The sequence below is a fragment of the Danio aesculapii genome, chromosome 11 (genome assembly GCF_903798145.1).
Source record: "Danio aesculapii chromosome 11, fDanAes4.1, whole genome shotgun sequence".
Lineage (NCBI taxonomy): Eukaryota > Metazoa > Chordata > Actinopteri > Cypriniformes > Danionidae > Danio > Danio aesculapii.
Window position 1 is genome coordinate 17,376,725 of NC_079445.1, and position 27,400 is coordinate 17,404,124.

General features: G+C 35.6%; 1 protein-coding gene across 1 annotated transcript in view; it reads right to left on the minus strand.

Annotated features, from left to right (window-relative positions):
- adamts9 (ADAM metallopeptidase with thrombospondin type 1 motif, 9) overlaps positions 1–27,400 on the minus strand; it is a 59,487-nt gene that overhangs the window by 9,763 nt on the left and 22,324 nt on the right. The window contains exons 12-25 of the mRNA XM_056468144.1: positions 26,706–26,851; positions 26,254–26,435; positions 23,836–23,972; positions 21,375–21,492; positions 21,112–21,207; positions 17,758–17,924; positions 17,533–17,662; positions 17,190–17,316; positions 14,355–14,565; positions 14,108–14,269; positions 11,291–11,452; positions 8,316–8,435; positions 3,082–3,189; positions 2,074–2,241 (exon numbers count right to left, since the gene is read on the minus strand). Coding sequence (XP_056324119.1) covers positions 2,074–2,241; positions 3,082–3,189; positions 8,316–8,435; positions 11,291–11,452; positions 14,108–14,269; positions 14,355–14,565; positions 17,190–17,316; positions 17,533–17,662; positions 17,758–17,924; positions 21,112–21,207; positions 21,375–21,492; positions 23,836–23,972; positions 26,254–26,435; positions 26,706–26,851 — 2,034 coding nt within the window. The remainder of the gene's footprint in view (positions 1–2,073; positions 2,242–3,081; positions 3,190–8,315; positions 8,436–11,290; positions 11,453–14,107; positions 14,270–14,354; positions 14,566–17,189; positions 17,317–17,532; positions 17,663–17,757; positions 17,925–21,111; positions 21,208–21,374; positions 21,493–23,835; positions 23,973–26,253; positions 26,436–26,705; positions 26,852–27,400) is intronic.

The window sequence follows — 27,400 nt, forward strand, 5'->3', positions numbered from 1 at the left end:
TAGTTAAGTGCAACACTAGTTATGTCATCTGGATCTACTGATTGTAAACCATTAGAAAGCAAAAGGCCACTGACTAAAGCAATCCAGCTTCTCACTATAATGCTTGTCTTCCTGTTTAAACGTGAACATCATGCAGACCCAATCCATCTGCACACAAGATCCACACTAAATGAACTCTCATCAGTTTCCAATTACAGCTGAGCTCTAAACAGCCGAATGGGAGAATGATCAAGGTCATTGGTGGATGATGTTAGGCTGCAGAACAGCTGTGAATGAAAAAACCTGCAGTGTTGAAAAAATGCTGGCTAACACAGTGGCACATCAACATTGAACATATACACTAAATAAAAATAATTGAGTTCAAATGACTGAGGACACAGAATGTCATTTCAACTTAAAAAATAAACAGAACATTTTAGGATTTTGAAAAATGTAAATCAAGATTAATGTTTAAATATATGTGAGGTTCAGCAACACTTCTAAATCACAAATGAAATGAACGCATCTGCAACACTGACCTTGTGAATTATGTTTCACCAGCATAAAATGATAAAACATTATATAATAAATAAAAACATGTAATAAAAAAGGAAAATATTAAAACAAAATAGAATAAAATAGTTACGGAGACCCGGAAGGGACGTAGTGGTGGGGAAAAAACTGGGTGGGAGAAAAAAAAAACTGAGTGATAGGAAAATATATTTGTAAGTTTTTTGCGTTCCCGGGCAAAACTGTTTCTCCACAAACACTTTTAACAACATTTTACCATATCCCACTTTCTTTACATTAAAGCTGTACGTCAATCGTCGCCTTTCATATGCTACCTCTGAACCAGTGAATGCATGTATAAGCACAGACAGACGCGCTCCATACAATAAACTGATCCCAGATCAACTTCTGTACACGCCATTTAAAGTGACACCTCTGTTATCAAACAAGTGAGCACCAAATGTATCTCTCGTGTTGTTTAGTTTGATAACAGAGGTGTCACTGTAAGAATGCACAGATCTATAATGAAAGCATTCCATTACTTTAGAAACTGTTTGTGCTTATTTAATTTTATTTAAATAAAACATGCAGGATGCAAACGTTTAAATATCATTTAGTGTATTTGTCTGTTTAAACATACACCCGAACCCAAAAGTGGCCTGCACTTTTGCTTCTCTGTAAATGGCGTGTACTGAAGCTGATCTGGGATCAGTTTATTGTACGGAGCGCGTCTGTCAGCGCTTATACGTGCATTTACTGGTTCAGAGGTTGCATATGAAAGGCGACGATCGACGCACAGCTTTAATGTAAAGAAAGTGGGATATGGTAAAATACAGGAGAATTACGGCAAAAACGGGAGGGTTTACATGAATTAAGTGAACAGGAAGTGTTTGTGAAGAAACAGTTTTGCGAGATAATGCAAAACATCTTTGCGAGGGAACGCAAAAACCTTAAAAATATATCAAATTTATTTTCCTATTACTCAGTTTTTTTTCTCCCACCCAGTTTTTTTTTTCTTCCACCAATTTTTTTCCCCACCACCACGTCCCTTCCGGGTCTCCGTAAATAGTTAAGCTACTAATAAAGTACAAAAAACATAGTTATAAATAGTTTAAAAAAATAATAAGAAAAAAATAAAATAAATAATGTTAAATAAAAAGAAAACACTAAATTGTGGATATTAAAATAAAAATAAAAGATAAATAGGAAAAAATCATATAAAAAATCAAATCATATATAAAATTATAAAATACTGAAATAATTAAACAATAATAAAGATTATGATCAAAATTCAGATGAATACAAATCTAAAAAATAAATAAATGTAAATCTATATTAAAATTATATACTTTAAAATCATTTCACTAAAAGAAAAACAATAAAGCCAATAAAAATACATAACAGAACTTAATTGTTGTATTTGAGTTTATTTGGTGACATTATAAATGGCTCGTCATACTTAACATCTACTGCTCTGGATGTAAGAAAAATACATTCTCAATAAAATGCTTTCATATAATGAAATAACATATAATAAATATGTTTTCATATAAGCTAAAATAAAATGAAGTGTATTTTATTTACCGCAGTCCATTCCAGAACCTTCCACTGTCCACACGCCACTATAGAGCAGACCTCACTAGCAGGAGGTTTTGGCAGATGAGCACAGGCTGATTCCTCTGCCACTCCACCCTGCTGATCACGGCAACTTACATAACGCATGCGTGTGCCTTTTCCACAGGTGGCGCTGCACTATAATAAACAACAACCATTTTATAATTACTAAGATAATAACAGCAATACAGCTCAAAACTCTGGCATCAGTAAGGTTTTTTAATGTTTATATAAAATATTAACTCTGCGCTTTCAAGTCTGCATTTATTTGATCAACAAATATGATAAATATTATCACAATTTAAAATAACTTTTCATATTGAATGTAGTTTAAAAATGTTATTTAATGGTGAATTGTGAATTGTTGAATTATTTGAATAAATTGATCTGCAGTAACATTTATTATTATTATTATTATCAGTGTTGAAAACTGTTGCTGCTTCATAATTTTGTGGAAACTGTGAGTAGAGTACCATATAACAGTAACATTAAAAATGTATTTACTTTTATTCATCAAGCAAACATTAAATTCTTCAAGAGTGAAAGATTTAATGTCAAACAAATGCTGCCATTTTGAACTTTATTTTCATCAAAGAATCCTATCAAATTTATGACAATTTCCCTAAAATGATGAAACAGAAAAAAATATTTTCAGCATTGAACAAGAATCTTGATTATTGTTTGAGTATAAATAATAATTGATAATAAAAGAACCTCAAATCAGCATGTTAGTATGATTTCTGAAGAGCCATGTGACACTGAAAACTGGACTAATGACGGCAAAAATTCAGCTTTGCATTGCAGGAATAAATAAAATTTTAAAGTACATTCAATAAGAAGAGATCTAGATGTTTTAAATTGTAATAATATTTCAGAAATGTACAAATAAATGCAGCCTTTTTGAGCAGAATTATTCTTAAAAAAAGACTGGAAATATATCTGTAGTAATTGATCTGCATCAGACCATCAGGGCTTTACCTGTGTCCATGATCCAAAGCGCCACTGTGTTTTATGGCCAGGATGTGGCATCACTTTGGGCTCTGGGGCCACAGGATGAGTCACGGGGCACTGAGAGAGTTCACAGTCCTGTGGAAGAGAGGAAGTGGAGAAAGACAAGCACTTTTCAGTAATGAAGATCCGTGACTCTAGGGGTGAGGCCGGTAGGAGCCAGCGTGCCTGATTTATGCTTGACTGGCTGGAATCACTTCTTCTGGGTCACTGCAGCAGGATTTAAAACCAGGGGGCCTCCTGCTTTCTCCTTCTGCCTGCCATATCCCTCCTTTTAGTTTCTGACTTTCTCACAGTCCTGCCTACCTACACTTACAGAGAGTCTGCTTCCGGAAGTAAAAGCTACATTTATATTCTGCATAAGGAAATAGATTTTTAAGAGCAACCTTTACACCCTGTTGTCAGCTCTGAGATTACATATGCTTTAGGTGAATTCATATGTTTGCATTAAAGGGACAGTTCACTCGAAATTTAAAATCATGTATTAATTTATTCTTCCTCATGGTTTGAAAGCTTTATGAGCTTCTGTCTTCTGTTGAACACAAAAGAAGATATTTTGAAAAATGCTGGTTGCTGACACCCATCGATTTCCATAAAAAATGTATTTGTGTTCGAAAGAAGTTCAAATGGGTTTTGAACAAGTGAAGGGTGAGCAAATGATGGCTGAATTTTCTTTTTTTGGTCAATTATCCCTTTAATTCAACTTATTTTTAAACCCTTACCCCAGCAGTGTTGGCCGTAATGCATTACACAAGTAACACAAGTTACATAATTATATTACTTTGCTAAGTAACATGTATAGTAATGCATTACTTTAAAGAATTAAGAAATAATAATTGAGTTACTTTTTAAAAAATGTAATGGGACTTGCTTTTTAGTGTTATTAACTAGCTTTAAAAAAATATATTGCTGAATTTAAATGAACATGGTCATGTTGAAGCACACATTCAATGAGAGAATTTGCTATGTGGGAACAGTCTGAAATGAAGATGGCAAGTATTATTATAGGTATTATTTTGAATGCATCCAAGAAACGGTAAAGAGGATTGTCTCAATGGACAGTGACTTTACGTAACTGAAAATACTAAAGTAGCAAACACATTGCTTTAAACTTTCATTAATCTGTATATATGGCGTGTAGAGCTCTAGGGTCGGGAAGTTCTCCGAAGATAACATTATGGTAAATTATCATTTTTAATGTGTTTTTTTAAGTAAATTAAGGTTATACAGTGCGTTTTTAATTACAGAGAAAAAGAACAAGAAAAAACCCTGAAAGTTCTGAAGGAGATCAAGCTTCAGCCAGGTAAGAAAAAGTAACTCAAAAGTATTGTAACACAATACTTTCCATAAAAAGTAACCAAGTAACACAACTTGTTACTTTTTTGGGAAGTAAACTCAAAATTGTTATGCATTACTTTCAAAAATAAATTTCACACACGCACGCACGCACGCACACACACACACACACACACGAGCTGATTTATTTCATCCACTTCACCTACAGTGTATACTGAATGTCTTTGGATTGTTGGAGAAACTGGAAACTCCACAGAGAAAGGCATCCTGGCTCAAGCAGGACTCGTACCAGGGACCTTCTTGTTGTGAGGAAACCATGCTAACCACTGAGCCACAAGACTTTCAGACTCTAAAAAGCTGGTAGCCGTTGACCACTGACCATGATTTCAGCTAAAAAATCTTTTTCAGTGTTGTACTGAAAAAAATAAAGTCACCTACATCATTTCATCATAGGTGCCCTTTAAATGCTTTTTAAAACCGTTTTATCCTTTTCAATTGAACTATATTCGGAAAAATGTTTCTGAATCTATTGTGGCATTCAATCAGGCAGCTTCATTATAAACTTAAAGGGTCACACTTTACAATAAGGTTTATTAGTTAATGTTAATTAATGCATTTACTAACATGAACAAACAATGAACAATACGTTTACTACAGAATTTGTTCATGTTAGTTAACATTAGTTAATGAAAATACAGTTGTTCATTTTTAGGTCATGTTAACTCATGGAGCATTAACTAATGTTAACAAGCATGGACTTGGATGTTAATAATGCATTAGTAAATGTTCAATTATGATTAATAAATCCTGTACAAGTGTTGTTCATGATTAGTTCATGTTAGTAAATGCATTAACTAATGAACCTTATTGTAAAGTGTTACCACTTAAAGATTATATTTACTTAAAGAGAAACCGAAGCAGTGTGTTTTACATGCGCATTACAGATATTTGCACGCTTCACATTTGACATTTCACTCAAATGTTTTGTTTTGCTTCCTTTCATTACATTATATAAATTCCAGCATATTTCAGATGAAAAAAACTACTTGTAATCACAGAAATACTGTAGCAACTGATTTACTGCATACCTATGCTCATCCTTTCTGCTTACTTTTTATCTGGGTAATTTCATCTCGAATCAAAATTGCATGTGAATTGATTTACTTTGATAAGTAGCTGTGTAATATGAAGGATACTATGCAGTCAGACCTGGTATTATCCCAAAATAAACTCCTTCAGGGTGATACAAGATCCTTCTAGTTTGTGTTGTGGTCCTGATCATCCTGTCAGGGCTTATAGTGTGATAATCCATCTGACTGTACAATCTACCTTACATATTAACCCATTTCCCCTCCTCTCAGTCTCTTATAGTGTATATTACAGTGTTTTATATGAATACGTTCCTGGGATTCTCTCAACCTGGATGGCTCGGTGGTGGTGGGAAAAAGGCTTTTTTCTTTCATCTCCTAAGAGCCTTGTGAAAATGAAGCTCTATAAAACCAATGCCTCAGGAAAGTTCATAAAATACTCTGTGAAATGCAGCGTTCAGCCACTCCGGCTCTACAGCACAATTACGCTGGGGAAGGGAGGAGAATGTAATTTTGCAGGTATGTGAAGATTTTGAAAGTAGATATATTTGGGATTCACATGACTGCAAATGAACTTATATAAGCATTTAATATGACGCTATAGAGGACATATAAACCTGGAATGACTCAGGAGGCATAGATAGTCAAAATATGAAGAGTTCAGATGTAAAAACCTCTAAGTGCCGTCTGAAATTTCCATAGAAAACGAACGTTTTTCTCAGCCTCGTTTATTTATGTTGAGATATTTTTCTTTAAAGACCAGGAAAAGCACTTATTCTTTGCCATAAAAGTGATATTACTAAACATACACACAGGAGACTGATAAAAATACAAATTTTAGAGGAAATTTTCAGACAGCATTTGGAGGTTTTTGCATCTAAACTCTTCATATATACAGTGGGAGTCTTTAAATTATCATATAGACATAAAACATTATTTTTTAGAGATAACTTGATATGGTGGGTGGCACAGTGGCTCAGTGTTTAGCACTCTCGCTTGAGACCAAGAAGATCGCCGGTTTGAGTCCTGGCTGGGCCAGTTGGCATTTCTGTGTGGAGTTTGAATGATCTCCCCATATTCACATGGGTGTGCTCTGATTTCCCCAACAGTCCAAAGACATGCGCTATTTTGTAAGTAAATTGGGTAAACGTAGTGTGTGAATGAGAGTGTGAGTGTGTATGGGTGTTTCCCAGTACTGAGTTTTGGTTGGAAGGGCATCCACTACAAAAAACATATGCTGGAATAGTTGGCGGTTCATTCCACTGTGACGACCCCTGATAAATAAGGGACTAAACTGAAGGAAAAATTTGTGAATGAACTTGATTTAATTTGTGTTATATTCGAAAAATAGGTTTAAGGAGATGGAAAATGTACCCAAAATTTTAGAATAACTAATTTATTTGACCAATGTGTTAAAATTAACGTATTTAAAACACTTATATTATTAAAATTATTGTAAAAATGTACTAATTATCCTAATAAAATACAGCTTTTAAGGATTAGTTAAGAGCCATTATTTTTTTTTCTGTATTAAAAACACAAAGTTACAATTTCTTGACAATTACAGACATTTCAAGACTGTGGGAACCATTTAATAATATTGTGTGTGTGTGTGTGTGTGTGTGTGTGTAGACCCTTGGTTTTCCATCAGACAAGGCCTTATTGAGTGCAGGTGATAAATATGCTGGGTGGGAAACTTCCTTCCTGCCTTTCAGGCTGTACCTGAACCCACTTTCTTTTCTATTTTCCACTTTCTCATTCCAGGATGATGTAAAACAACTTACATAATAATAAATAATACTTGCATATACCAAATACCAAAGCTAATGCTGTTTGTCACACGTCACATTTGAGCTTCTGCAAGAACTATTGAGTTTTTTCTTGAGCATCAGGTATAGATGAGCTCCTGTAAATGTTTGCCGATCAATGTTTATGTGTAGCACAATAAAGAATTCAATTAAATCTGCTCATCGTATAAAGTCTTTCCAGAAGATTCATCTGAATTCTTTTTTTGTATTTATTTAAAGGTACTTTGAAGTACTTTTAAATGTGCATTTTTTATTCAAAGTTTGACATAATCTCAACTAAAAAATGAAGAGAAGTTGGGATATAGATCAGCTCACAGCTTACAGCCGGTGAGAGTGGTTTAGATCAAGCGCATCAAATGAAAAGCAAGTGAGAAGCGTCTTGAAGTGGGCGGGTCATGTCAGATACTAGAGAGCATTTGATTGGTCAAGATTTGATGAGAAACTGAAGTATGAGGTGACGTAAAATAAATAAATCATTGATCTATTTAGGCGGAAGCCACAACCTTTGTATGCTTATATCAATTTTATATTTTCTAAAAGAAAATTTTGTCACATCCTTAAAACTTACAGACTGAAAACTAACATCTGTTTTTTTATTTTTATTTTTATTTCACGGGACCTTCAAGAATATTTTGAAGCATCTGAGCTTTGACTGGACAGATTTTCAAAGAAAGAATATAAATCCTAGATTTGATTAAAAATATCTTCCTTTATCTTATGAAGATGAGAGCTATGGCTTTGTAACGAAACAAGGGTGAGAAAATGACTATATTTCCATCTCCGGGTAAACTAATCCTTTAAATGTGGTCTGACTTCAGTTAATAAAAGCCTATTTTAACCTGAGCCCTGGCTTTTTGCTCATTAATTCCATGAAGAAATTTGCAAGGGTAGCTCTAATATATTCTGATTCACACTTTAATGTTATCCAGTAGTCATAGTTCCTTCTTTGTGTTCATTAGTGTGAGAGAAATGAACAAGAGTCAATATAAAAGGAAGAGATCAATGCTCTTACCTGAGTGTCTGTTGGACGTGTTGCTGCATTACATTCAGTGTCATCCATAACAGAGCCATATGAGCCAACCACACACTTCACAGCTCTCATCTGATATCCCGGTCCGCATGTGGTGGTACACTACACACACAAATAAAGAATCAGGGCAGTTAGAGACAGTGTCTCCTTTTATCGTACATCGCAATGCAGATGCTTGGTCCTGAAGCATAAATTGAAACTGAAGCTCAGTCCAACATTGATGTGATAAGCCCTGCTTGGGCAACCTGGGCTGTGGGCCAGAAATTTGTCCACATTTCTCTATTCCTTTATCTCTTTTCCTCATCGCTGACTTGACTGCAACAAGGTCAAGCTTGTGTGGCAGCTAGAATGCATATTGAATGCTTCAGTAAAGCACCTCAAACATGCCTTTATCTAGATTGCTTAATCTATGGTAAGAGTGATGTCTAATCTCTATCATACTTTAGGACTTAAAGATAGTTTGCCTACACAAACGCTACAAATTCGTATTACCCACTTGGGAGATCTCTGGAGAAACTCTTTGCTTGTCTGAAAACAGTCATAAGCTCTTCAAGTGGACAGAAAACACATTAGTCATGAGTGGGTGAAATTCAGAGCTTTAAAAAATGAATATAAATGTGTAATAAAAACTAGGGAATCAAAACTAAGGAGATTTTGTTATTACTTTATTTTAAGGTTATATATATATATATATATATATATATATATATATATATATATATATATATATATATATATATATATATATATATATATATATATATATATATATACATACATACATACACACACACACACACACACACACACAGATCAAGAACAAACATTGGCTCATACTGTAGACATACAGACAACAACAACAACAAAAATGCATCATAGTCACAAAACATACACTCAAAACTAGAGAGCGTATATAACAATAAACCTCAGAGGGGTCACTGGATTGTTCTTGAGATATAGATTTGTCAAATGAATCAGGAAATTGACCCCAAGTAGCTGAACATTTCTTATATAGCTAGTCCTTAAAATTCATCGGCTTTAATATATTAAACAGGGGTGCGTTTCCGAAAACCATCATCAGACAACTAAGGTCGCTCTGTCGTTACAAACATAGTTTATTCATTTGGTGTTTCCTAAATCCATAATTTCTATGAACATTTGCAAACTTCGCAGACTTGTACACTTGCAGCTACATCTCTGGAGCTGTAGTTAGAAGCATAGTTCCTGGTTGTGTTCTATTTGCAGTTATTTCCCCATGCCCTATTCCTTTCGAATGTTCCAACATTTAAACTTGGAATGATAAAAGTCATCTCTCTTATGTGTAATTTGCTTTTAAAGTTTACAGTTCAGTTTAGTGATCTTCATATTGACAATTGCGTTCCCTTCAAAGTGCGTGTTGAAAACATTTATGCCATTTTGAATGCAGCCGTGGCTCATGACGAAAGCTATAGGTGACCTGTTATATAAGCGGGATTTACATTACGTCTCCAAAGCTTGTGAAGACAAAATATTTAGCATATGTTAACATATAGTGAAATTAATATGGAAAGCGAGTGCATGTTTTTACTAATATTCGATTTTTTTAAATGAGTCTGCGTGTTAAACAATATTTGCACAAAAATATGGGTTTTTTTCTCTAAAGAAGTTGTAACTCCGCCCCGTTTAGAGAGTCATTAAGGACATTTTACATTATAACTAAGGTGGTTCAATCGATGGATTCAATCTACAGTTTTGGATAACACTACAGTGTTCTTTTTCCAAATGATGCATCATACCATGGTAGTTTAGTCATGAGTTATGTCGTTGATTGGGAAATGCACCCCAGGCCGATTAGTCAGCATTGATATGGCAGTTGACATATTACATATCCCGAATAAAAAGCTTTAAAACTGTTAAACTACAGCAATGGCCATAGGTTAAACAGTCCTTATTACATTTATGAAATTATATATTAAGGTCTAAGGTTATTAGTTTGTTTTAAAAAATGTATGCTAAAAAATAGGCCATAATTTGCAGAGATAAATTACATTTTAAGATGTTTTTAAATGGAAAACAGTTAATTTAAATTGTAAATACTTCATAATATTAATTAAATTTTCTTGCATAGAGAATTATTAGGTGCCTCCTCCATCAAATCAAATGTGTACCCGAAGTGATGCTCAAGCACTGTGCATTTATTAAAATACATTTAATGTTCTTTTTTAAAATAAGACCATGTTTCACTTAATACAATTACAAAAAAAATGCAAAATGTGTTTGTTTCAAATAGTAAGAATTTCATGATCAGAATGCCATGTCCAACTCATTTTAAGCCAGGAGAAACCCTGTATCAGATAAATGCAGCCTTGCTGACTATTAAATTTCTTTTAAATTCATTCATTTAATTTCCTTGGGCTTAGTCTCTATTTCAGATGTCGCCACAGTGGAATGAACCGCCTATATATTATTGCTCATTTATCTATATACAGCATTGTATCATACTTATACAGCATTGTATCATCTGAAATCTGTTAATTTGGTAGAATAATTAGAATGTTAGTAGAATATTGGTAGAAATATTAGAATGTCTTTCAGATAGAAATCTATTTCCATTTATGGCCTTATAGTTTTGAAGTCAATTTATTATTATGGAAGTTACAATTCACAGACACCTTAGTTATTTATTTTTATTTTTTTGTTTATTTTTTCCATATTTCCATGAAAATATCATAAATTATTCTGTCAACTTCCAAAACTCGTTCCATTTTTGTGGTCATTGTCCTCCCACACTGCAGCTGTCAGAATCTGATTTCAATATCTGTCAGTTATAAATGCACCATCATCATAATACTTTCAAATTTCCATTTCTCTGGCATAAACATCAAATATAATGCACGTAAGTTCCGACATACCTAAACATCACATGAACCAAAATAATGTAAAATACATAACAACAAAATAAAAGTTGTTCTTCTCACCTGTCCCCAGGGTCCCACCTGCCAAGACGCACATTCTTGCTGTTGGCAGGCCTGCACCGACTCGGGTTTGGATGAGTCACAGAAACGGACATCCAAACGCTCCTCTCCAAACTGACACCAAGTCTGACGGTGTTTATAGCCTTTGCCACATGTTACCAAACACTGCCAGATAAATCCAGAACAAATGCATTAGTAAGGCTGCTTGACTATTGAAAAAATCTAAAATATGGCCAATGTTAAAATCATTATTTAACATAATTAAGACACTGTAAAATTACCAAGCAATAATCAATATTCTTTTTCACAATATACTGTAAAAATGGACAATCAATTTGTGTTGGGATAACATGAAGAAATTAAGTTGTACAAATTTAAGTAGATTGAACATAAAACAAATAAAGTTCCCAAAAAAAACCTCAAGAATTGTGTTGTTTTAATGGAGTTAACTTCTTAACAAAGATTCGGCGGCAGAACTACGCCTCACTTTGTCTTCTTAACCAATTACCTACTCCCTAAAACTTATTTAAGGCAGACCAGCCCTCTAGTACTGTTCTCGTTCTTTAGAACCCACTCTCCCTCCCTCTCTCTATTTCCTCGCTTCCCATTCACAATCCTATTACCCCCTCTTCACTCCTAGGATGAATCGGGGTGTCCAATCACTCTACCAAAATATTACAGAGACTATTACAGAGACGGTACCCGCAATCTGAGTCTCTGGACATCATCGTAGGATTCCCGATCAACCTACCTACCTGTTCACTGTTTATCCTCTTACTTCCCTTCCCCTTGATCCCACTGTTCTCTTACCATCCCCTTCATCCCTACAATAAAGTCTAGCTCAAAGTGTGGCATGGTCCATGACGGTGAAACTCATTTTAAACATGTAGTCTGAACAAACAGCAAATGCCATTTTTAAGTGTAGCAATAAACTATAAATTACACATAATTCGAAATAATAAAAGCTGATCTGATATATAAACTGTAAACATCAGTGGATTTTTACTTGATACAAATTTCATTTGGCACAATATACACAGTAATACTAGGTTAAATAATGGTACATTCACATACTATTATATTTATCATAAACATGAATTTCCTAGTTGGAATTTAAAGATGAATGGTCTCTCAGATCACATTTACTACTTAAAGGGTCATTTTGAGCTGCTCTGACTGGTATTTATTGGTTATTTTTTCCATCACAGTCATTCATTCCATCCAGGCTCAATGGAAATACATGCCTCAGGCTCCAACATAAAATATGTCACTTCAGTTAGGTTTTGTTGCACGTTTGAGATGATAAATTCACTAGAGGGTGCTGTCTACATATTGTGAATCTGAAATTTGTTTTGTTATTTGTATCAGAAACACAATAATTTGTGTTTAATAATAACAACAGCATTTGTATCTTCTTGTACCTTTCCATGAGAAGTCGACAGTTGTTGTTGTCGTTCATACTGTACATTATTTCATTTCCTTTTCACTCTCATTCACTAAGGACAAGTTAGTTTATTCAATTCACCTATACTGCATGTCTTTGGACTGTAGGAGAAACTGGAGCACCCGGAGGAACCCTGTGCCAACACGGGGAGAATATGCAAACTCCACACAGAAATGTCAACTGGCCTAGCCGGGTCTCGAACCAGCAACCTTCTTGCAGTGAGGCGACAGTGCTAATCACTGAGCTACCATGCTGCCCCGTTGTTGTTGTTGTTTTCAAAAGCAAACAGAAGAGAATTATGCATTTGCTTATAGTTTTACCTCAGTTTTACATTGCTTTTACCTATTTTGAGGAACCGTGCTTCACTAGACTCGAGCCCGAGCGCTCTATCACAAGTACAACACTGTACAAAGTGAGCTACAGAGCAAACTAACCACAAAGGAAAAGTTGTACACTTTGGAGATCGATAGATGAGGCAAACTTATTGGATTACAAGTCAATAATATATCTCTGTGAATATCATTAACGTTGTTGGCGTCATACTGCGCATAGCAATTCTATCTAGAAGCTGCCGTCAAACATATTTTGAAGTATGTTTTTGTGATTGCATTAAAATGTAGGCTGAAGCACGTATTTCCAATAAACCTACTATGCATATGAACACTGAAATCATCATGTTCAAAATTCCAAAATCACTATGACCATATAGATATGATAGTAGGTGAATGTTTGTTGTTGTCAATGAATGGGATGCTACATTTTATTCAAATAAAAACAATTATATGTCATTTATGATTCCTATTTCTTCTGACAACAAAGCACCTGAATACGACAAGATAAGAATCACAACTTCACAAAAAGGAAAGGGGAAATTTCTAATTGAATCTGACCTATTACGGGAATAACTAAGGTTAAAGTTAATCATTTAAATATTTTTGAGCCATTATTTAACACCCCTAAAAATGTGTCTAATCCCATTTTGCACCATTGTCCAAATCCAAAATCCATTGTTGTATATTAACTCACAACTGATTATTACTTTCTCTGCATGTGCATGTTTTTGTAAACGATGATATAATCTCTGTGTATCCTACAGAATGTGATTATGCGAAAATGATGACCTCATGTGCATGCACATTATATGTTCAGACTATTGTCAATCCACAAGTAGTTGACAACTGAATAAACAATGCAGGATCATATACGCACAGATGACCATAAACCATCGCAAACTACTGGCCAGGATATGATAGACCATGATAGATGTTTTTAGATGTTTTCGAGGATATTCAAGTCATGCAAGCACAATCTAAGACAACATTATCCATATTTGATGCTTCTCAAGTTTTGCAAGACCTACACCGGCAGATGTTTACCTCCGACCAGTCTCCAGTTTTCCACTGAGGACACAGGAACTCATTACAGGGCTGAGCTGTGAGCTTTTCTTGTGGGTTGCACTTGCTATCGTCATCTCTTTCGTCAGACTTTCCACATATTGCATTCCTGCGACGTGTTCCTCCTCCACAGCTCCTGGAACACTAGATAACCAAGATAAAAAAAGCTCATTGTAAGTTATGTCATGTATATACATTAATACGGTCTAACATAGGCTGATTTGAGCACCTCAGACCAGGAGGAGTACTCCCATCCTCCAGGGTTGCAGTCTCCATGGCAGACCTCCTTGTCAACGGGCTTATGTTGGCTGCTGCAGTACCGCTCATCCACCTTCTGGGTTTTCCCATCCAATCTGCTTTGTTTGGTGCAGTAAATGTCCAAAGACCGGTAACCCACACCACATGTGGCTGTGCACTCACTTTTGCGAGCAATGTGCCACCTAAAAATGTAAGAAATACACTCAGGATAAGTTATTTTTTTGTTCAGAAATATTAAATATCTACAGTGCTCAGCATAATTAAGTGCACCCCATTTTGAAAATAAATATTTTTATCCATTTCTCAGTGAATCAAGGCAATGTATTTTGGTGCATTTAAACAAAACAGATCTATTAAACAGATATATTTATTAAAATTATATTTTAGTCGCCAATAATCTTTAGAAAAAGAAAGATAATACAATTGTTTTTATTGTTTTTGCTTCTCTTGATTTTTCCTCTTTTTAAATTTTTTATTAAATATTTTTCTATAAAATATTAATTTGGGTGTACTAGTTTTTGGACTGTTATCGTAACTTATTTTGTTAGATAAGCTCCAGAATTGGCTTCAGTACTGAGTAATCTATTGGATACACACAAATATAATATTGTATAGCATTTTCAGATGGATTTTCAGCAGTCACTATTCCAGTCACTAGTGTCAATTGATCCTTCTGAAGTCACTTTAAGGCCTTGTTCAGACCATTCAGATAGAGTTATTGGTTTATGATTTAAAACACATTTGCGTTTTAGCAGATTTTAACAGATGTGTCTCACTGTAAATCCTTTGGCCGCTACATCAAAACTAGTGGAAATGCCAAAGAATTAATGCACAAATAACACAAAACCAGCAATGACTATAGCATGAGGCATTGCAATATATAAATATACATTTGAAGTCAGAATTATTAGCTTCCCTGTATTATTAGCCCCCCTGTTTATTTTTTTCTCCAATTTATGTTTAACGGAGAGAAGATTTTCTCAACACATTTCCAAACATAATAGTTTTAATAACTCATCTCTAATAACTGATTTATTTTATCTTTGCCATGATGACAGTAAATACTATTTGACTAGATATTTTTCAAGATACTTCTATACAGCTTAAAGTGACATTTAAAGGCTTGACTAGGTTAATTTGGTTAACTAGGCAGGTTAGTGTAACTAGGAAAGTTATTGTATAATGATTGTTTGTTCTGTAGACTATCAAAAAAATATATTGCTTAAAGGGGCTAATAATATTGACCTAAAAATTGTTTTAAAAAATTTAAAAAATGCTTTTATTCTAGCCGAAATAAAACAAATAAGACTTTCTCCAGAAGAAAAAATATTATCAGACATACTGTGAAAGTTTCCTTGCTCTGTTAAACATCCTTTAGGAAATATTTAACAGAGAAAATAAATTCTGACTTCAATTGTATTTCAGCTTCATGCTCAACTTGTCCTTTTTCCAAAAAAATCACTTACAAAAGCATTCTGTTTAAGTTGACAGAGCACTTTTTAACTAAAGTGTGCATGAAAAATCTGATTTGAATGCTTTCTTAACAGAGCCTAATATTTGGAGTTTGTGCTCAAGAAACATTTCTTGTAAATCATTGTAGAGGGATGCTTAGAATTTTGTGTAAAATCTTTTAGAACATTATAAATATTTTTGATCAATTGGACTTTATTTGGGCTGCGTGGTGGCATAGTGGGTAGCACTGTTGCCTCACAGCAAGAAGGTTCGAGCCTCGGCTGGGTCAGTTGGCATTTCTGTGTGGCGTTTGCATGTTCTCCCCGTGTTTGCGTGGGTTTCCTCCGGAAGCTCTGGTTTCCCCCACAGTCCAAACACATGTGCTGTAGGAGAATTGGGTAAGCTAAATTGTCCGTAGTGTATGTGTGTGAATGTGAGAGTGTATGGGTGTTTCTCAGTGATGGGTTGCAGCTGGCAGGGTATTCGCTGCGTAAAACATATGCTGGATAAGTAGGCGGTTCATTCCACTGTGGCGACCCCAGATTAATAAAGAGACTAAGCTGAAAAGAAAATCAATGCTTGAGTGGACTTTATTTTAATGTGCTATTAATGTGCTAATATTGTTCAATAAGTAAAAAAACAATCTTATGAACATCAAGTGTTTGGATGTTATTTATACTTTTTTAAAATTAACTGATCAACAGCTAGACTTTCTAAGCAGGGCAAATTAGCATGAGAGCACAATCTCATAACAGCATCCTTGCAAGTAAAATGTTCTGTTTGTGTTTCCAGTGACAACTTGGAAAACAGAGACAAAATTTTCATAATGACCACTACAATCTCCCAAGAGCAGCTCAAATTAACTTGCAAACAAGCAAAGATAATAATAATCAAGTGTGGGTTATCATCTACAAACAACACATGCTTTCTCATTTGGTTTGATTGCCTGGATTGAACTTGAGTTCTATTGGGTTTGTTTATATTAGCCAAATGAACTGAACTCTGACTTCAACTGAACCCAGGTGTGTACTAAAAGTGCTGTTGTGAAAATAACTCCCAGGCATGCTTTTTATGTTTAAATTATGACTTAAATACTAGTAAATTGATTCCAGCACACTTAGTAAAACGCATTGCTTGATTCATTTAAACACTCCCCTCCCATAACTTTGTATACAAAAGGCTCACTCCTACAAATGCATTTGCAATAAGCTCAGCTACAAAGAATAACTATGTACATATCTTTTCATCACAAATTGCTCACTGTGTCTTTAGCAAATCCTCAAGTTTATGAATGCCAAAATAGGGTTTGTGTTGGCTCAAGCTGTTAGTAACGCTAATGCATGTGGAAATGTACCCGAGTTCACAGTCTGTGTTGCATGGCTCAGTGATCGCAGCTGGTTTAGGTAAACCGTGGCACCGCTGATCAGAAACCACCACTCGATCCGATTCACGATTGCACAAGATCTTCTTCTTGCGCTCTCCTAAAAATGCACATTACATACAGCACAAGACATACACAAGTTCAAACACATGTTTGTGATCTAGAAAAGTAAGAAGAGAAAAAAAGGTCGTCAAATTTCCAAGAAATACTGAACTGGTTGACCCGACAGCATCACACGTCTGGTTCAAGTTTACCAAATTCTACACTGACATTTCTGGCAAACGCAACAAATATTTGTTGCTCCCCTCACACCCACCTTGGCACAAAAGACTGCAATCCTGCCACGGGCCGTACGCATCCCAGAAGAAATGCTGAGGTTTGTCCTCTATGGGAATGTTGTAAGAATACCTGACATCAGGGTTGTAGAGGTTTCCTACGGATAGCACCTAGTTTGAGAAAAAGACCACACACAAAATACATGACGCAACAAAACAGTTTAAACAATAGTGACACACTGTGAAGCTGTGAGATTGAATATTACCTGGATAATAATCTCCTCTTCAATGCGGTCAGTGCAGTTGATTCTCTCCACGACATGGTCAGAGCCGCTGTATTCAATAACAGCATTCCCTACTCTGACTTCCCTTTTAAACATACTGACCACAAAATCTCCATTGAGTAAATATTCTCCACGGCTGTTGGACAAGGCTGCGAAGCAAAAAAGAAACAACATGCATGCTTTATCGTCCTTACGTTCACGTTCAGAAAGCAAACATATATGGAGGCTAAACAAACTAAAGTAGCGTCCGTTTGTTTTAAACACAAATTTGTCTCACTCCAAGACCCGAATGACCTAAGAAATCAAGCATTTTCATTTACAGTCCGATTTAGCAAGAGTCAGGGCAGATTAGGCTAATCGGGGCAGAGAAATCCAGTATTGCGTGAAGAGGCCACGTCTTGCACTGCTGAAGTCAGTTTGCTTCAAAAATGCACGCTAATGTGATTATGTAGCTAATTTCCTGAGTTACTTTCCTCACTACTTCACACATTACACCGGCCAACCTCTGTTCCCCCCGCTAACCACCTACACACACTCAAATACCCCTTTCCACAATGTCTACATTCCTGTCTTGGCCTAAACCACACGCATTGTAGATAAACATACATAAACACACACACACACACACACACACACACACACACACACACACACACACACACACACACACACACACACACACACACACACACACACACACACACACACACACACACACACACACACACACACACACATACAGTATATAGGGCAAATACACAGAGACATGCAAATATATCAATAAACACAGGACCACTGAGAAATCTGCTGAATTTGCAGCACATTTTTCTTAGGTTTGTGGAGTTCAGATGAATTAACACACAATGTTTGAGGAAAGCCTCCTGTACAGCTTGCAGTACATTGCAGTTCTCCTATGGCACTTTAGCAATGACTCAGGATTCATTTGTAATTTCAGACTGTTTTTGAATATGCAAATCAATTTCCCATTTCACACTGTCATGCAATTATGCATAAACCATTACATGAACCACACATTTAAACAGTAATAATGATAATAACACTAATAATATAGTACATTAGATGCACAATATTTAAGGGCATTGTATTTGCTGTCTGGTTTTTTTTTTTCTGATTTATTTTTGCCCAGTGGACTTTGTTGTCATTATATGCTCATTAATTTAATAATTAAACTCTATACACTCACTGGCCACTTTATTAGGTACTCCTGTCCAGCTGCTTGTTAACGCAATTTTTTAATCAGCCAATCACATGGCAGCAACCTAATGCATTTAGGCATGTAGACATAGTCAAGACCATCTGCTGCAGTTCAAACCGAGCATCAGTATGGGGAAGAAAGGGGACTTTGAACGTGGCATGGCTGTTGGTGCTAGACGAGCTGGTCTGAGTATTTCAGAAACTGCTGATCTACTGGGATTTTTACGCACAACCATCTCTAGGGTTTACAGAAAATGATCTGAAAAAGTAACTCAATATACTCAACAGTAACTCAAATAACCACTCGTTACAACCGAAGTATGCAGAAGAGCATCTCTGAACACACAACACCTCCAACCTTGAGGCAAATGGGCTACAGCAGCAGAAGAACACACCGGGTGTCATTCCTATCAGCTAAGAACAGGAAACTGAGGCTACATTTCACACAGGCTTGCCAAAATTGGACAACAGAAGATTGGAAATACGTTGCCTGGTCTGATGAGTCTCGATTTCTGCTGTGACATTCAGATGGTAGGGTCCAAATTTGGAGTCAACATCTTGAAAGCATGGATCCATCCTGCCTTGTATTAATGGTTCAGGCTGGTGGTGTAATGGCGTGGGGGATATTTTCCTGGCACACTTTGGGCCTATTAGTACTAATTGAGCATCGTGTCAACGCCACAGCCTACCTGAGTATTGTTGCTGACCATGTCCATCCCTTTGACCACAGTGACCTAAGTGTACCAATCTTCCAGCAGAATAACATGTCATAAAGCATCATGTCATAAAGTGTCAGTCATCTCACACTGGTTGCTTGAACATGACAATGAGTTCACTGTACTCAAATAGCCTCCACAGTCACCAGATAGAGCAACTCTGGGATGTGGAGGATAGATTCACATCATGGATTTGCAACCATCAAATCTGCAGCAACTGCGTGATACTATCATGTCAATACAGATCAAAATCTCTGAGGAATATTTTCAGTAACTGGTTAAATCTATACCACAAAGGATCAAGGCAGTTCTGAAGGTAACCCAGTACTAGTAAGGTGTACCTAATAAAGTGTACAGCATATAATAACACTATAATTGTGTGAAAAACTCATTTAATTAGTATTCTTTTAATAAGTGTATTATTAGTACACTTATTTTATTTATTGTTTTATAGATTACTGTATATTTTAGGGGCGACGCAGTGGCGCAGTAGGTAGTGCTGTCGCCTCACAGCAAGAAGGTCGCTGGTTCAAGTCTCGGCTGGGTCAGTTGGCGTTTCTGTGTGGAGTTTGCATGTTCTCCCTGTGTCATGTGGGTTTCCTCCAGGTGCTCTGGTTTCCCCCACTGTCCAAAAACATGCGGTACAGGTGAATTGGGTAGGCTAAATTGTCCGTAGTGTATGAGTGTGAATGAGTGTTTATGGATGTTTCCCAGAGATGGGTTGCAACTGGAAAGGCATCCGCTGCGTAAAACATATGCTGGATAAATTGGCAGTTCATTCCACTGTGGCGACCCCAGATTAATAAAGGGACTAAGCCGAAAAGAAAATGAATGAATGAATGTAAATTTTAGGGAAAAAAATAGGATTTATATACATATACATATTAGCCAGAATTGTAATCTAAAAATTTTACTATCACTAACTTTATTTAAGTTTTATTTAAATCTTGAATAAAATTATGGATGCTTTTATCCACCAGAAAATAAAGGTTAATATAACTACATCTTTTATCTCTTTCTCAGAATTATGAGTTTCAAAAAGATTATAAATTCCCGATTATGAATTACAATCTTGTATTTCTCAAAACTGTTAGGTTGTAGCAATTGTGCAAGTTTATAGCTCACAAAACTGAGAAGTTATACAGTAATTGTGAAATAAACTCCACAATGAACGCAGAAAAGCCTTTTAGTACATCTTTAAATACTGCTCAGAAAATGCCCATACCCAAAATTGAGAGAAAAAAGTTGCAATAACCTATACGTATAATCTATATCCATCCATTTATCAATCTATCCTACTCTATAGTAGAAATGGACTTACATTACTTCCAGTACTGAACTACAACATAGTAAAAATGAACAAAAATCATACACTGTTCAGTTTAATGTCTTTTTCTTGCCTTACCGAGGTAGTTATCGTCCTCTGCTTTCCCTGAGTAGCTGTGTTGTCTCACATCTATATTTGTAGCACCACTGGGAATTCTCACCACCACATTGTAACCTGTTAAATAAAAAATAAAGCAGAAGTCAACAAAATACTCATCCTAAAATATCATTTTAGAGTAAATACCTCTGAGATCTGGCTGAAGTGAATCAAACTGAATTTTTGCTAAACTACTCTGAGCTACCTTGATATATGAGCAGAGCTGATTTGTCTGTGTGACCTACCATAATGCACTATGTTGAACGTTCCTGCCACAGGCTTGCATGAAGAGTTATCCCCACCGCACACCCCGCACTTATCTCTCCTGGCCTTGGAGTTCAGCACATGGTCACATCCTGCTTGCTGCAGAAACAGGATGTGGAATTAATTCAGAGGACACTTAAAAAGGATTATAAAGCAATTTTTCCTCACATTTGGGGGACATACAGTGTCTTACACTAATATTGGCACCCTCAGTTGAAATAAAATGTATTATACAATCTAAATATGTATATTTAAAAACTCTCCAGTCACTAAAAACTATTGAAAGCCGTACATGTGTCACAATTATGTTGGCACTTATATAAATTCATTTATTCATTAATTTTCCTTCGGCTTAGTCTCTATTTCAGAGGTAGCCACATCGGAATGAACCACCAATTATTCCAGCATATGTTTTACGCAGCAGATGTCCTTCCGGCTGCCCTACCCAGTACTGGGAAACACCCATACACACTTATTCACACACACACCCATACACTATGGCCAATTTAGTTTATTCAGTTCACCTATACAGCATGTCTTAGGACTGTTGGGGAAACTGGAGCACCTGGAGGAAACCCACATGAACAAGAGGAAAACGTGCAAACTCCACACAGAAATGCCAACTGCTCCAGCCTGAACTCGATCCAGCAACCTTCTTGCTGTGAGTTTGAAGTATATTACTAATGATATTTTACACTCTTTTAAATACACCTGGTTGACCAGGAAAGTGATAATGTGAGGATAAATGTGAGGAAATGCAGGCCAAACTCACTCAGTCATTCATCTCAATGGATAAAACCAAAGAACAGAGCTGAGATTGATGATGAAAGGTTGTTGAGCTTCAAAAAAAAAAAGCCGAGTATCTATAAGAAACTAATAAAAACCCCACCAGTGAAATAAATAAGTAATTGCAGTAAACTGGAAGTGTATGAATAAGTTAGTTGAGTCTTGGGATCAGAGAAAGTCTCTAAAACTACAATCTGAAAGCACCTGCATCGATACAAACTGTTTGAAAGTGTTTCATGAAAAAAGGGGTAACGCTTTAGTTTAGGTCACAATTCATGGTATTAACAAACCACTAACTAACACTACTAGCTTAATAAACTAGGAATTAATTGTTTATTAAGGTAGAAGTTGGGTTTAGGTTTTAGGTAGGATTAGGGATGCAGAATAAAATCATGCTTCATAACTACTGAATAATAGGCAGGCAATAAGACAGTAGTTAATAGCATGAATTGTGATCTAAACTAAAGTGTTACCAAAAAAAGCTCTAAAAACTCAAACATCTCTTTAGATTTTTTTTCATTGTTTTTTTTTTTTTAGCAAAAAGGTTAAACAACAAAGAAAATCAAGACCTCATGTTTCACAGGGCTAAATATATACGAGGAAACGCAGGCCAAACTCACTCAGTCATTCATTTCAATGGATAAAACCAAAGAACAGATCTGTGATTTGTGATAGAAGACTGTTGAGCTTCAAAGAAGAGAAGTGGCTATAAGAAAATAAGAAACCCCCACCAGTGAAATAAATAAGTAATTCCAGTAAACTTGTAGTGTTATAAATTAGTTGAGTCTTGGGATCAGAGAAAGTCTCTAAACCTACAATCTGAAAGCGTTTGAAAGTGTTTCATGAAAAATGGGGATAACATTTTAGTTTAGGTCACAATTCACGGTATTAACAAACCATTAACTAACATTACTAGCTTAATAAACTACTAATAAATTGTTTACTAAGGTAGAAGTTGGGTTTAGGTTTTAGGTGTGATTAGGGATGCAGAATAAGGTCATGCTTTATAACTACTGAAGAACAGTTAATATCTTAATAACAGGCAGGTAATAAGCCAGTAGTTAATAGCATGAATTGTGATCTGAACTAGAGTGTTACCAAAAAAGGCTCTAAAAAAATCAAACATCTCTTTAGTTTTTTTTGTTATAGTGTTTTGAGCAAACAATCAAAAAGATTAAAAAACAAAGCAAATCGAGACCTCATGTTTCACAGGGCTAAATATATGAGGAAATGCAGGCCAAACTCATTCAGTCATTCATTTCAATAGATAAAACCAAAGAACAGATCTGTGATTTGTGATAGAAGACTGTTGAGCTTGAAAAAAGAGAAGTGGCTATAAGAAAATAAGAAAACGCCAACCAGTGAAATAAATAAGTAATTGCAGTAAACTGGAAGTGTTATGAATTAGTTAGTTGAGTCTTGGGATCAGAGAAAGTCTCTAAAACCACAATCTGAAAGCACCTGCATCGAGACAAACTGTTTGAAAGTGTTTCATGAAAAAAGCCTCATCTCATTCCAATTCCTTAGTTTTATTTGTATTAGTTTTTTTGAGCCCAAAATCAAAAGGGTTAAACAACAACAACAAAAAACAGCCATCTTTACTTATATTCATCCTGGGTGCCATTATTAGTGAAGCACAAGCACAAACACACCCACCCTGCACAGGCCCTGAACACAGATGTCATTAGTGTCAGGTCCACACTGTGTGCCGTCAGTCACTCTGTCCCTGAGTTGGTAGTAAGCTGTGCTGCCCGCCACACGACAGAATAGCTTACAGCGATCCTTCATCAGAACTACAGCAATCAGAAACGAGAGAGAGAGAGAGAGAGAGAGAGAGAGAGAGAGAGAGACAGAAAGAGAGAGAGAATGTTAATACAGTCTGGAGGCCTTACTGTATTTAGGACATTGATAATATGTTTCTCATCAGCTGGTCGTCTTTGTGCTGTGCAATTATCAAGTTAATTGAAATATAATTGTACTTGGTAATTTGATTTTGAAAGTATGGAACCTTTGAAATGATTGGCTCTATTATGTCTCAAATCTTAAGGGAAATTATTTAATATGCCAAAAGCAATTATGTACTAGTTTAAAAATGCATTCTTAATCAATACTGAAGCTATACAGTAAATGAGCAGAAACCATTGGCAAGCTATTTTACTGTTTATGTACTAAAATATAAAATATGTATGTTGCAGCATATACTGTTGTGGTATTTATTCACGTTTTGATTTAGCTTTTACTTTTTATTTTTCAGTTTTAATTTTAGTTTTATAAACTTATAAAGTACTTTTTTAGAAAATATATATTTTTTGTGAATTTACTATTTCACATATTTCAGTTTGTCGCTTTTTGGTTTTAATTTCAAAATCATCATTTACAATTTTTTTGTTGTTTTTGTTTTATCTTAAATTATAGTACACGCAAAATTGAAAATGACCTCATTATTTACTCTCCATCGTGTGTTTCTTTGTTCTGTTAAATGCAATAGAAGATATTTTAGCAGGAAAAATAAAATCCTATGGAGTTCAATGGGTGAAAGCAACCAGCATTCTTCGAAATATCTTCTTCTGTGTTCAACAGAAGAAATAAACCCAAAATAGGTGAAGTGAAGGATGAGTAAATGATGACAAATTTCATTTTGGGTTAACTATACCTTTAAACATTTTGGGCTTTATTTTAACGATCTAGGCGCAAAGTCTAAAGCGCAGGTCGCAAAAGCATTAAGGGCATGTCCGAATCAACTTTTGCTATTTTAAGGATGGAAAAATACGCATGGTCTAGAAGGGTTGTGCTTATTCTCTTAATGAGTTAAGGGTGTGTTTTGAGAATAAACCAATCAGAGTCTCATCTCCCATTCCCTTTAAGAGTCAGTTGCGTCGCGCCATGGCGCATTTGCTATTAACATGGTGGACTTTGTAAGAAGAAAAACTGAATGCTTCACTAGTGAGAAAACAGTTAAACAGACCATCTGTCAGCAAGGATAAAAAATGAGCCTCCTTCAATCGGCCTTTACTTTCTCTCTTTCATGGATCAGGAAAAGGTGTTGTATGCACAGATATCCATTTGCCTGCATAATTCATTTCATTTTTTAAGCGCAAAGATTTGTTTCGAAACTAATAATAACGAAGTGTGGTCAAAAAAATGAGTTACATCCAAACACACGTCCTATGCCACATATGGTCCAGAACCTGACAGGTGGACAAATCTAAGCCTACTGTTGATAAAACAAATTTAAATATGCATATAATAAATAATACTAATAATAACAACATTATACAAAAGCAAATTGTAATGAATAAACTGAAAAAGCCCCTCGAGATAAAGGCACAGAGGCAGTGGTTTTGATATTTATGTAGAAAATAATAATTTTTGTAATATTTTAATCCTTAAATTTTTTTATATGTAAAGATATTTGCATATTGCTGTACATCCTGCTTGTTTTAAGCAATGTGTAAGCGAGGCGCACAACTAACGTGCTCTGCACTGGACTTTATACCTGCAAATGCAGTGGCGCAAATGAATTAGCTATTTAAAGAAAGTGGTGGAAAACGGGAAAATTAAGCTTGCACAGCTGTGAAAACAGCAACACGTCAGGGCAAACATGTCTTGGGCCTTATTGCGCCGGGTGTATGATCGGGCCCTTGATTTGGTTGCTAAGGCAGCATTTCAAATATTCGTTTAATATTTTTAACTGTAAGTTTAATGCAATAATGATTTTTTGGAAGTTACAGGATCATTGAATAAGTGATTGTTACTAAATGATTACTTATTAAGTGATTATTACTTCTAACTCAATCATTATTTGGAGTGTGTTCTTTCAACTAAATAGATGTACTGGTGAGGAAAATTATTTTATCAGCAAAGTTTAGTGTTTTTTTTTTTAGCTTTTTTGAAAACAACTTACAAGATTATTCTCCAAAACATCTAATTTAGGTAACCACAGCAGAAAAACCAACAGGCATGTAACATCATATGAAAGAATATACTATTATAATTTTTTGAGAACTGCCCCTTAAATCTGACTATTTTATACTCATGAATTGCCAGTTGCAATCACTGGACTAAATGCCTTACTTCCGCTGTACTTTGGCACCCAGCGGACATTTGGAGGTAGACCATTGATGTTGAAGTGCCGTCCATCAAAGCTAGCACACTGTTCCTCCCTGAAGTCTTTCTTTTGCTTGGAGCATGGCTCAGAGTTACAGGAGCGAAATTTCATCCTGCGTCCAACACAATACTTCCCCCCATTTCTGGGTCTACAGAAAAAAAAAACACAATCGTATCCACACTGAAAATATGAATTTCTTATCAAATCCCTTTAGCTTTCTTGATCTTGTTTCTGTTTCACTGCAGTTTAAATAGAGCAAAGCCTGCAGTCTACCCACTGCACTAAGAATGCAGTCTCTTTTGAAGAATGTTCTTCTTCAGGATGGCTTTGCTGCTGCCATTTGTCAGGGAACATTGAGAAACATGGTGCCAATTCACAGTCCAGTGAGGATGCAAGAGTACAAAGAGCGGCAGCTTACACGGGTCGGTTACATTCGCGGACAGCGATCTTGATTCCCCCTCCGCAGGCCCTTGAGCATGTGCCAAAGTGACTCCACCCGCCCCAGGCACCCTCAACTGGAACATATTCATGCTCTTTATGGATGCACAGGCCATGTTTACAATGCTGCAAGCAATGAACAAACAGAGAAAAGATGAGATCATTGAAGAATTAGTCATGTTTGTTATAAAGTTCACTGACTAAAATGAATGTTGATACACAGACAACATGACGATTCAGAGTGTCTTTTGTTTCGGTCAGATCCCTTGTCAACATGTGGTTGGTTGAGTTGTGTATCCTACTAACTCATTTACTTTCATTTCAACAAACTGTTTAGTCGACCTGGAGAAAATTAAGTCTTTCTTTTTTAGATATTACCTTGTTATGTTTGGTCTGCAAAGTTTTAAAGATCAAAGTGTGGGATAAATTGAGTTTTTGTCTAGCAAAAGAAAGAACCAATTCCCAACTGCCTGAAACAAGTTGTCAATGGTTCCAAGGTTACTTCAAAACACAAACCTATGCAGGGTTTTAATAAATTTGTCAAATGTCAGCCTATGGTCTTCAGCGGTTTCTTTTCTGTGCTGTAGAAAAAAAACTAAATGTCATCTACTCAATTGTTGAGGATTTCAGACTGCATTTATAATTAACCAATTAATCTAACAAAGTTCAAACACT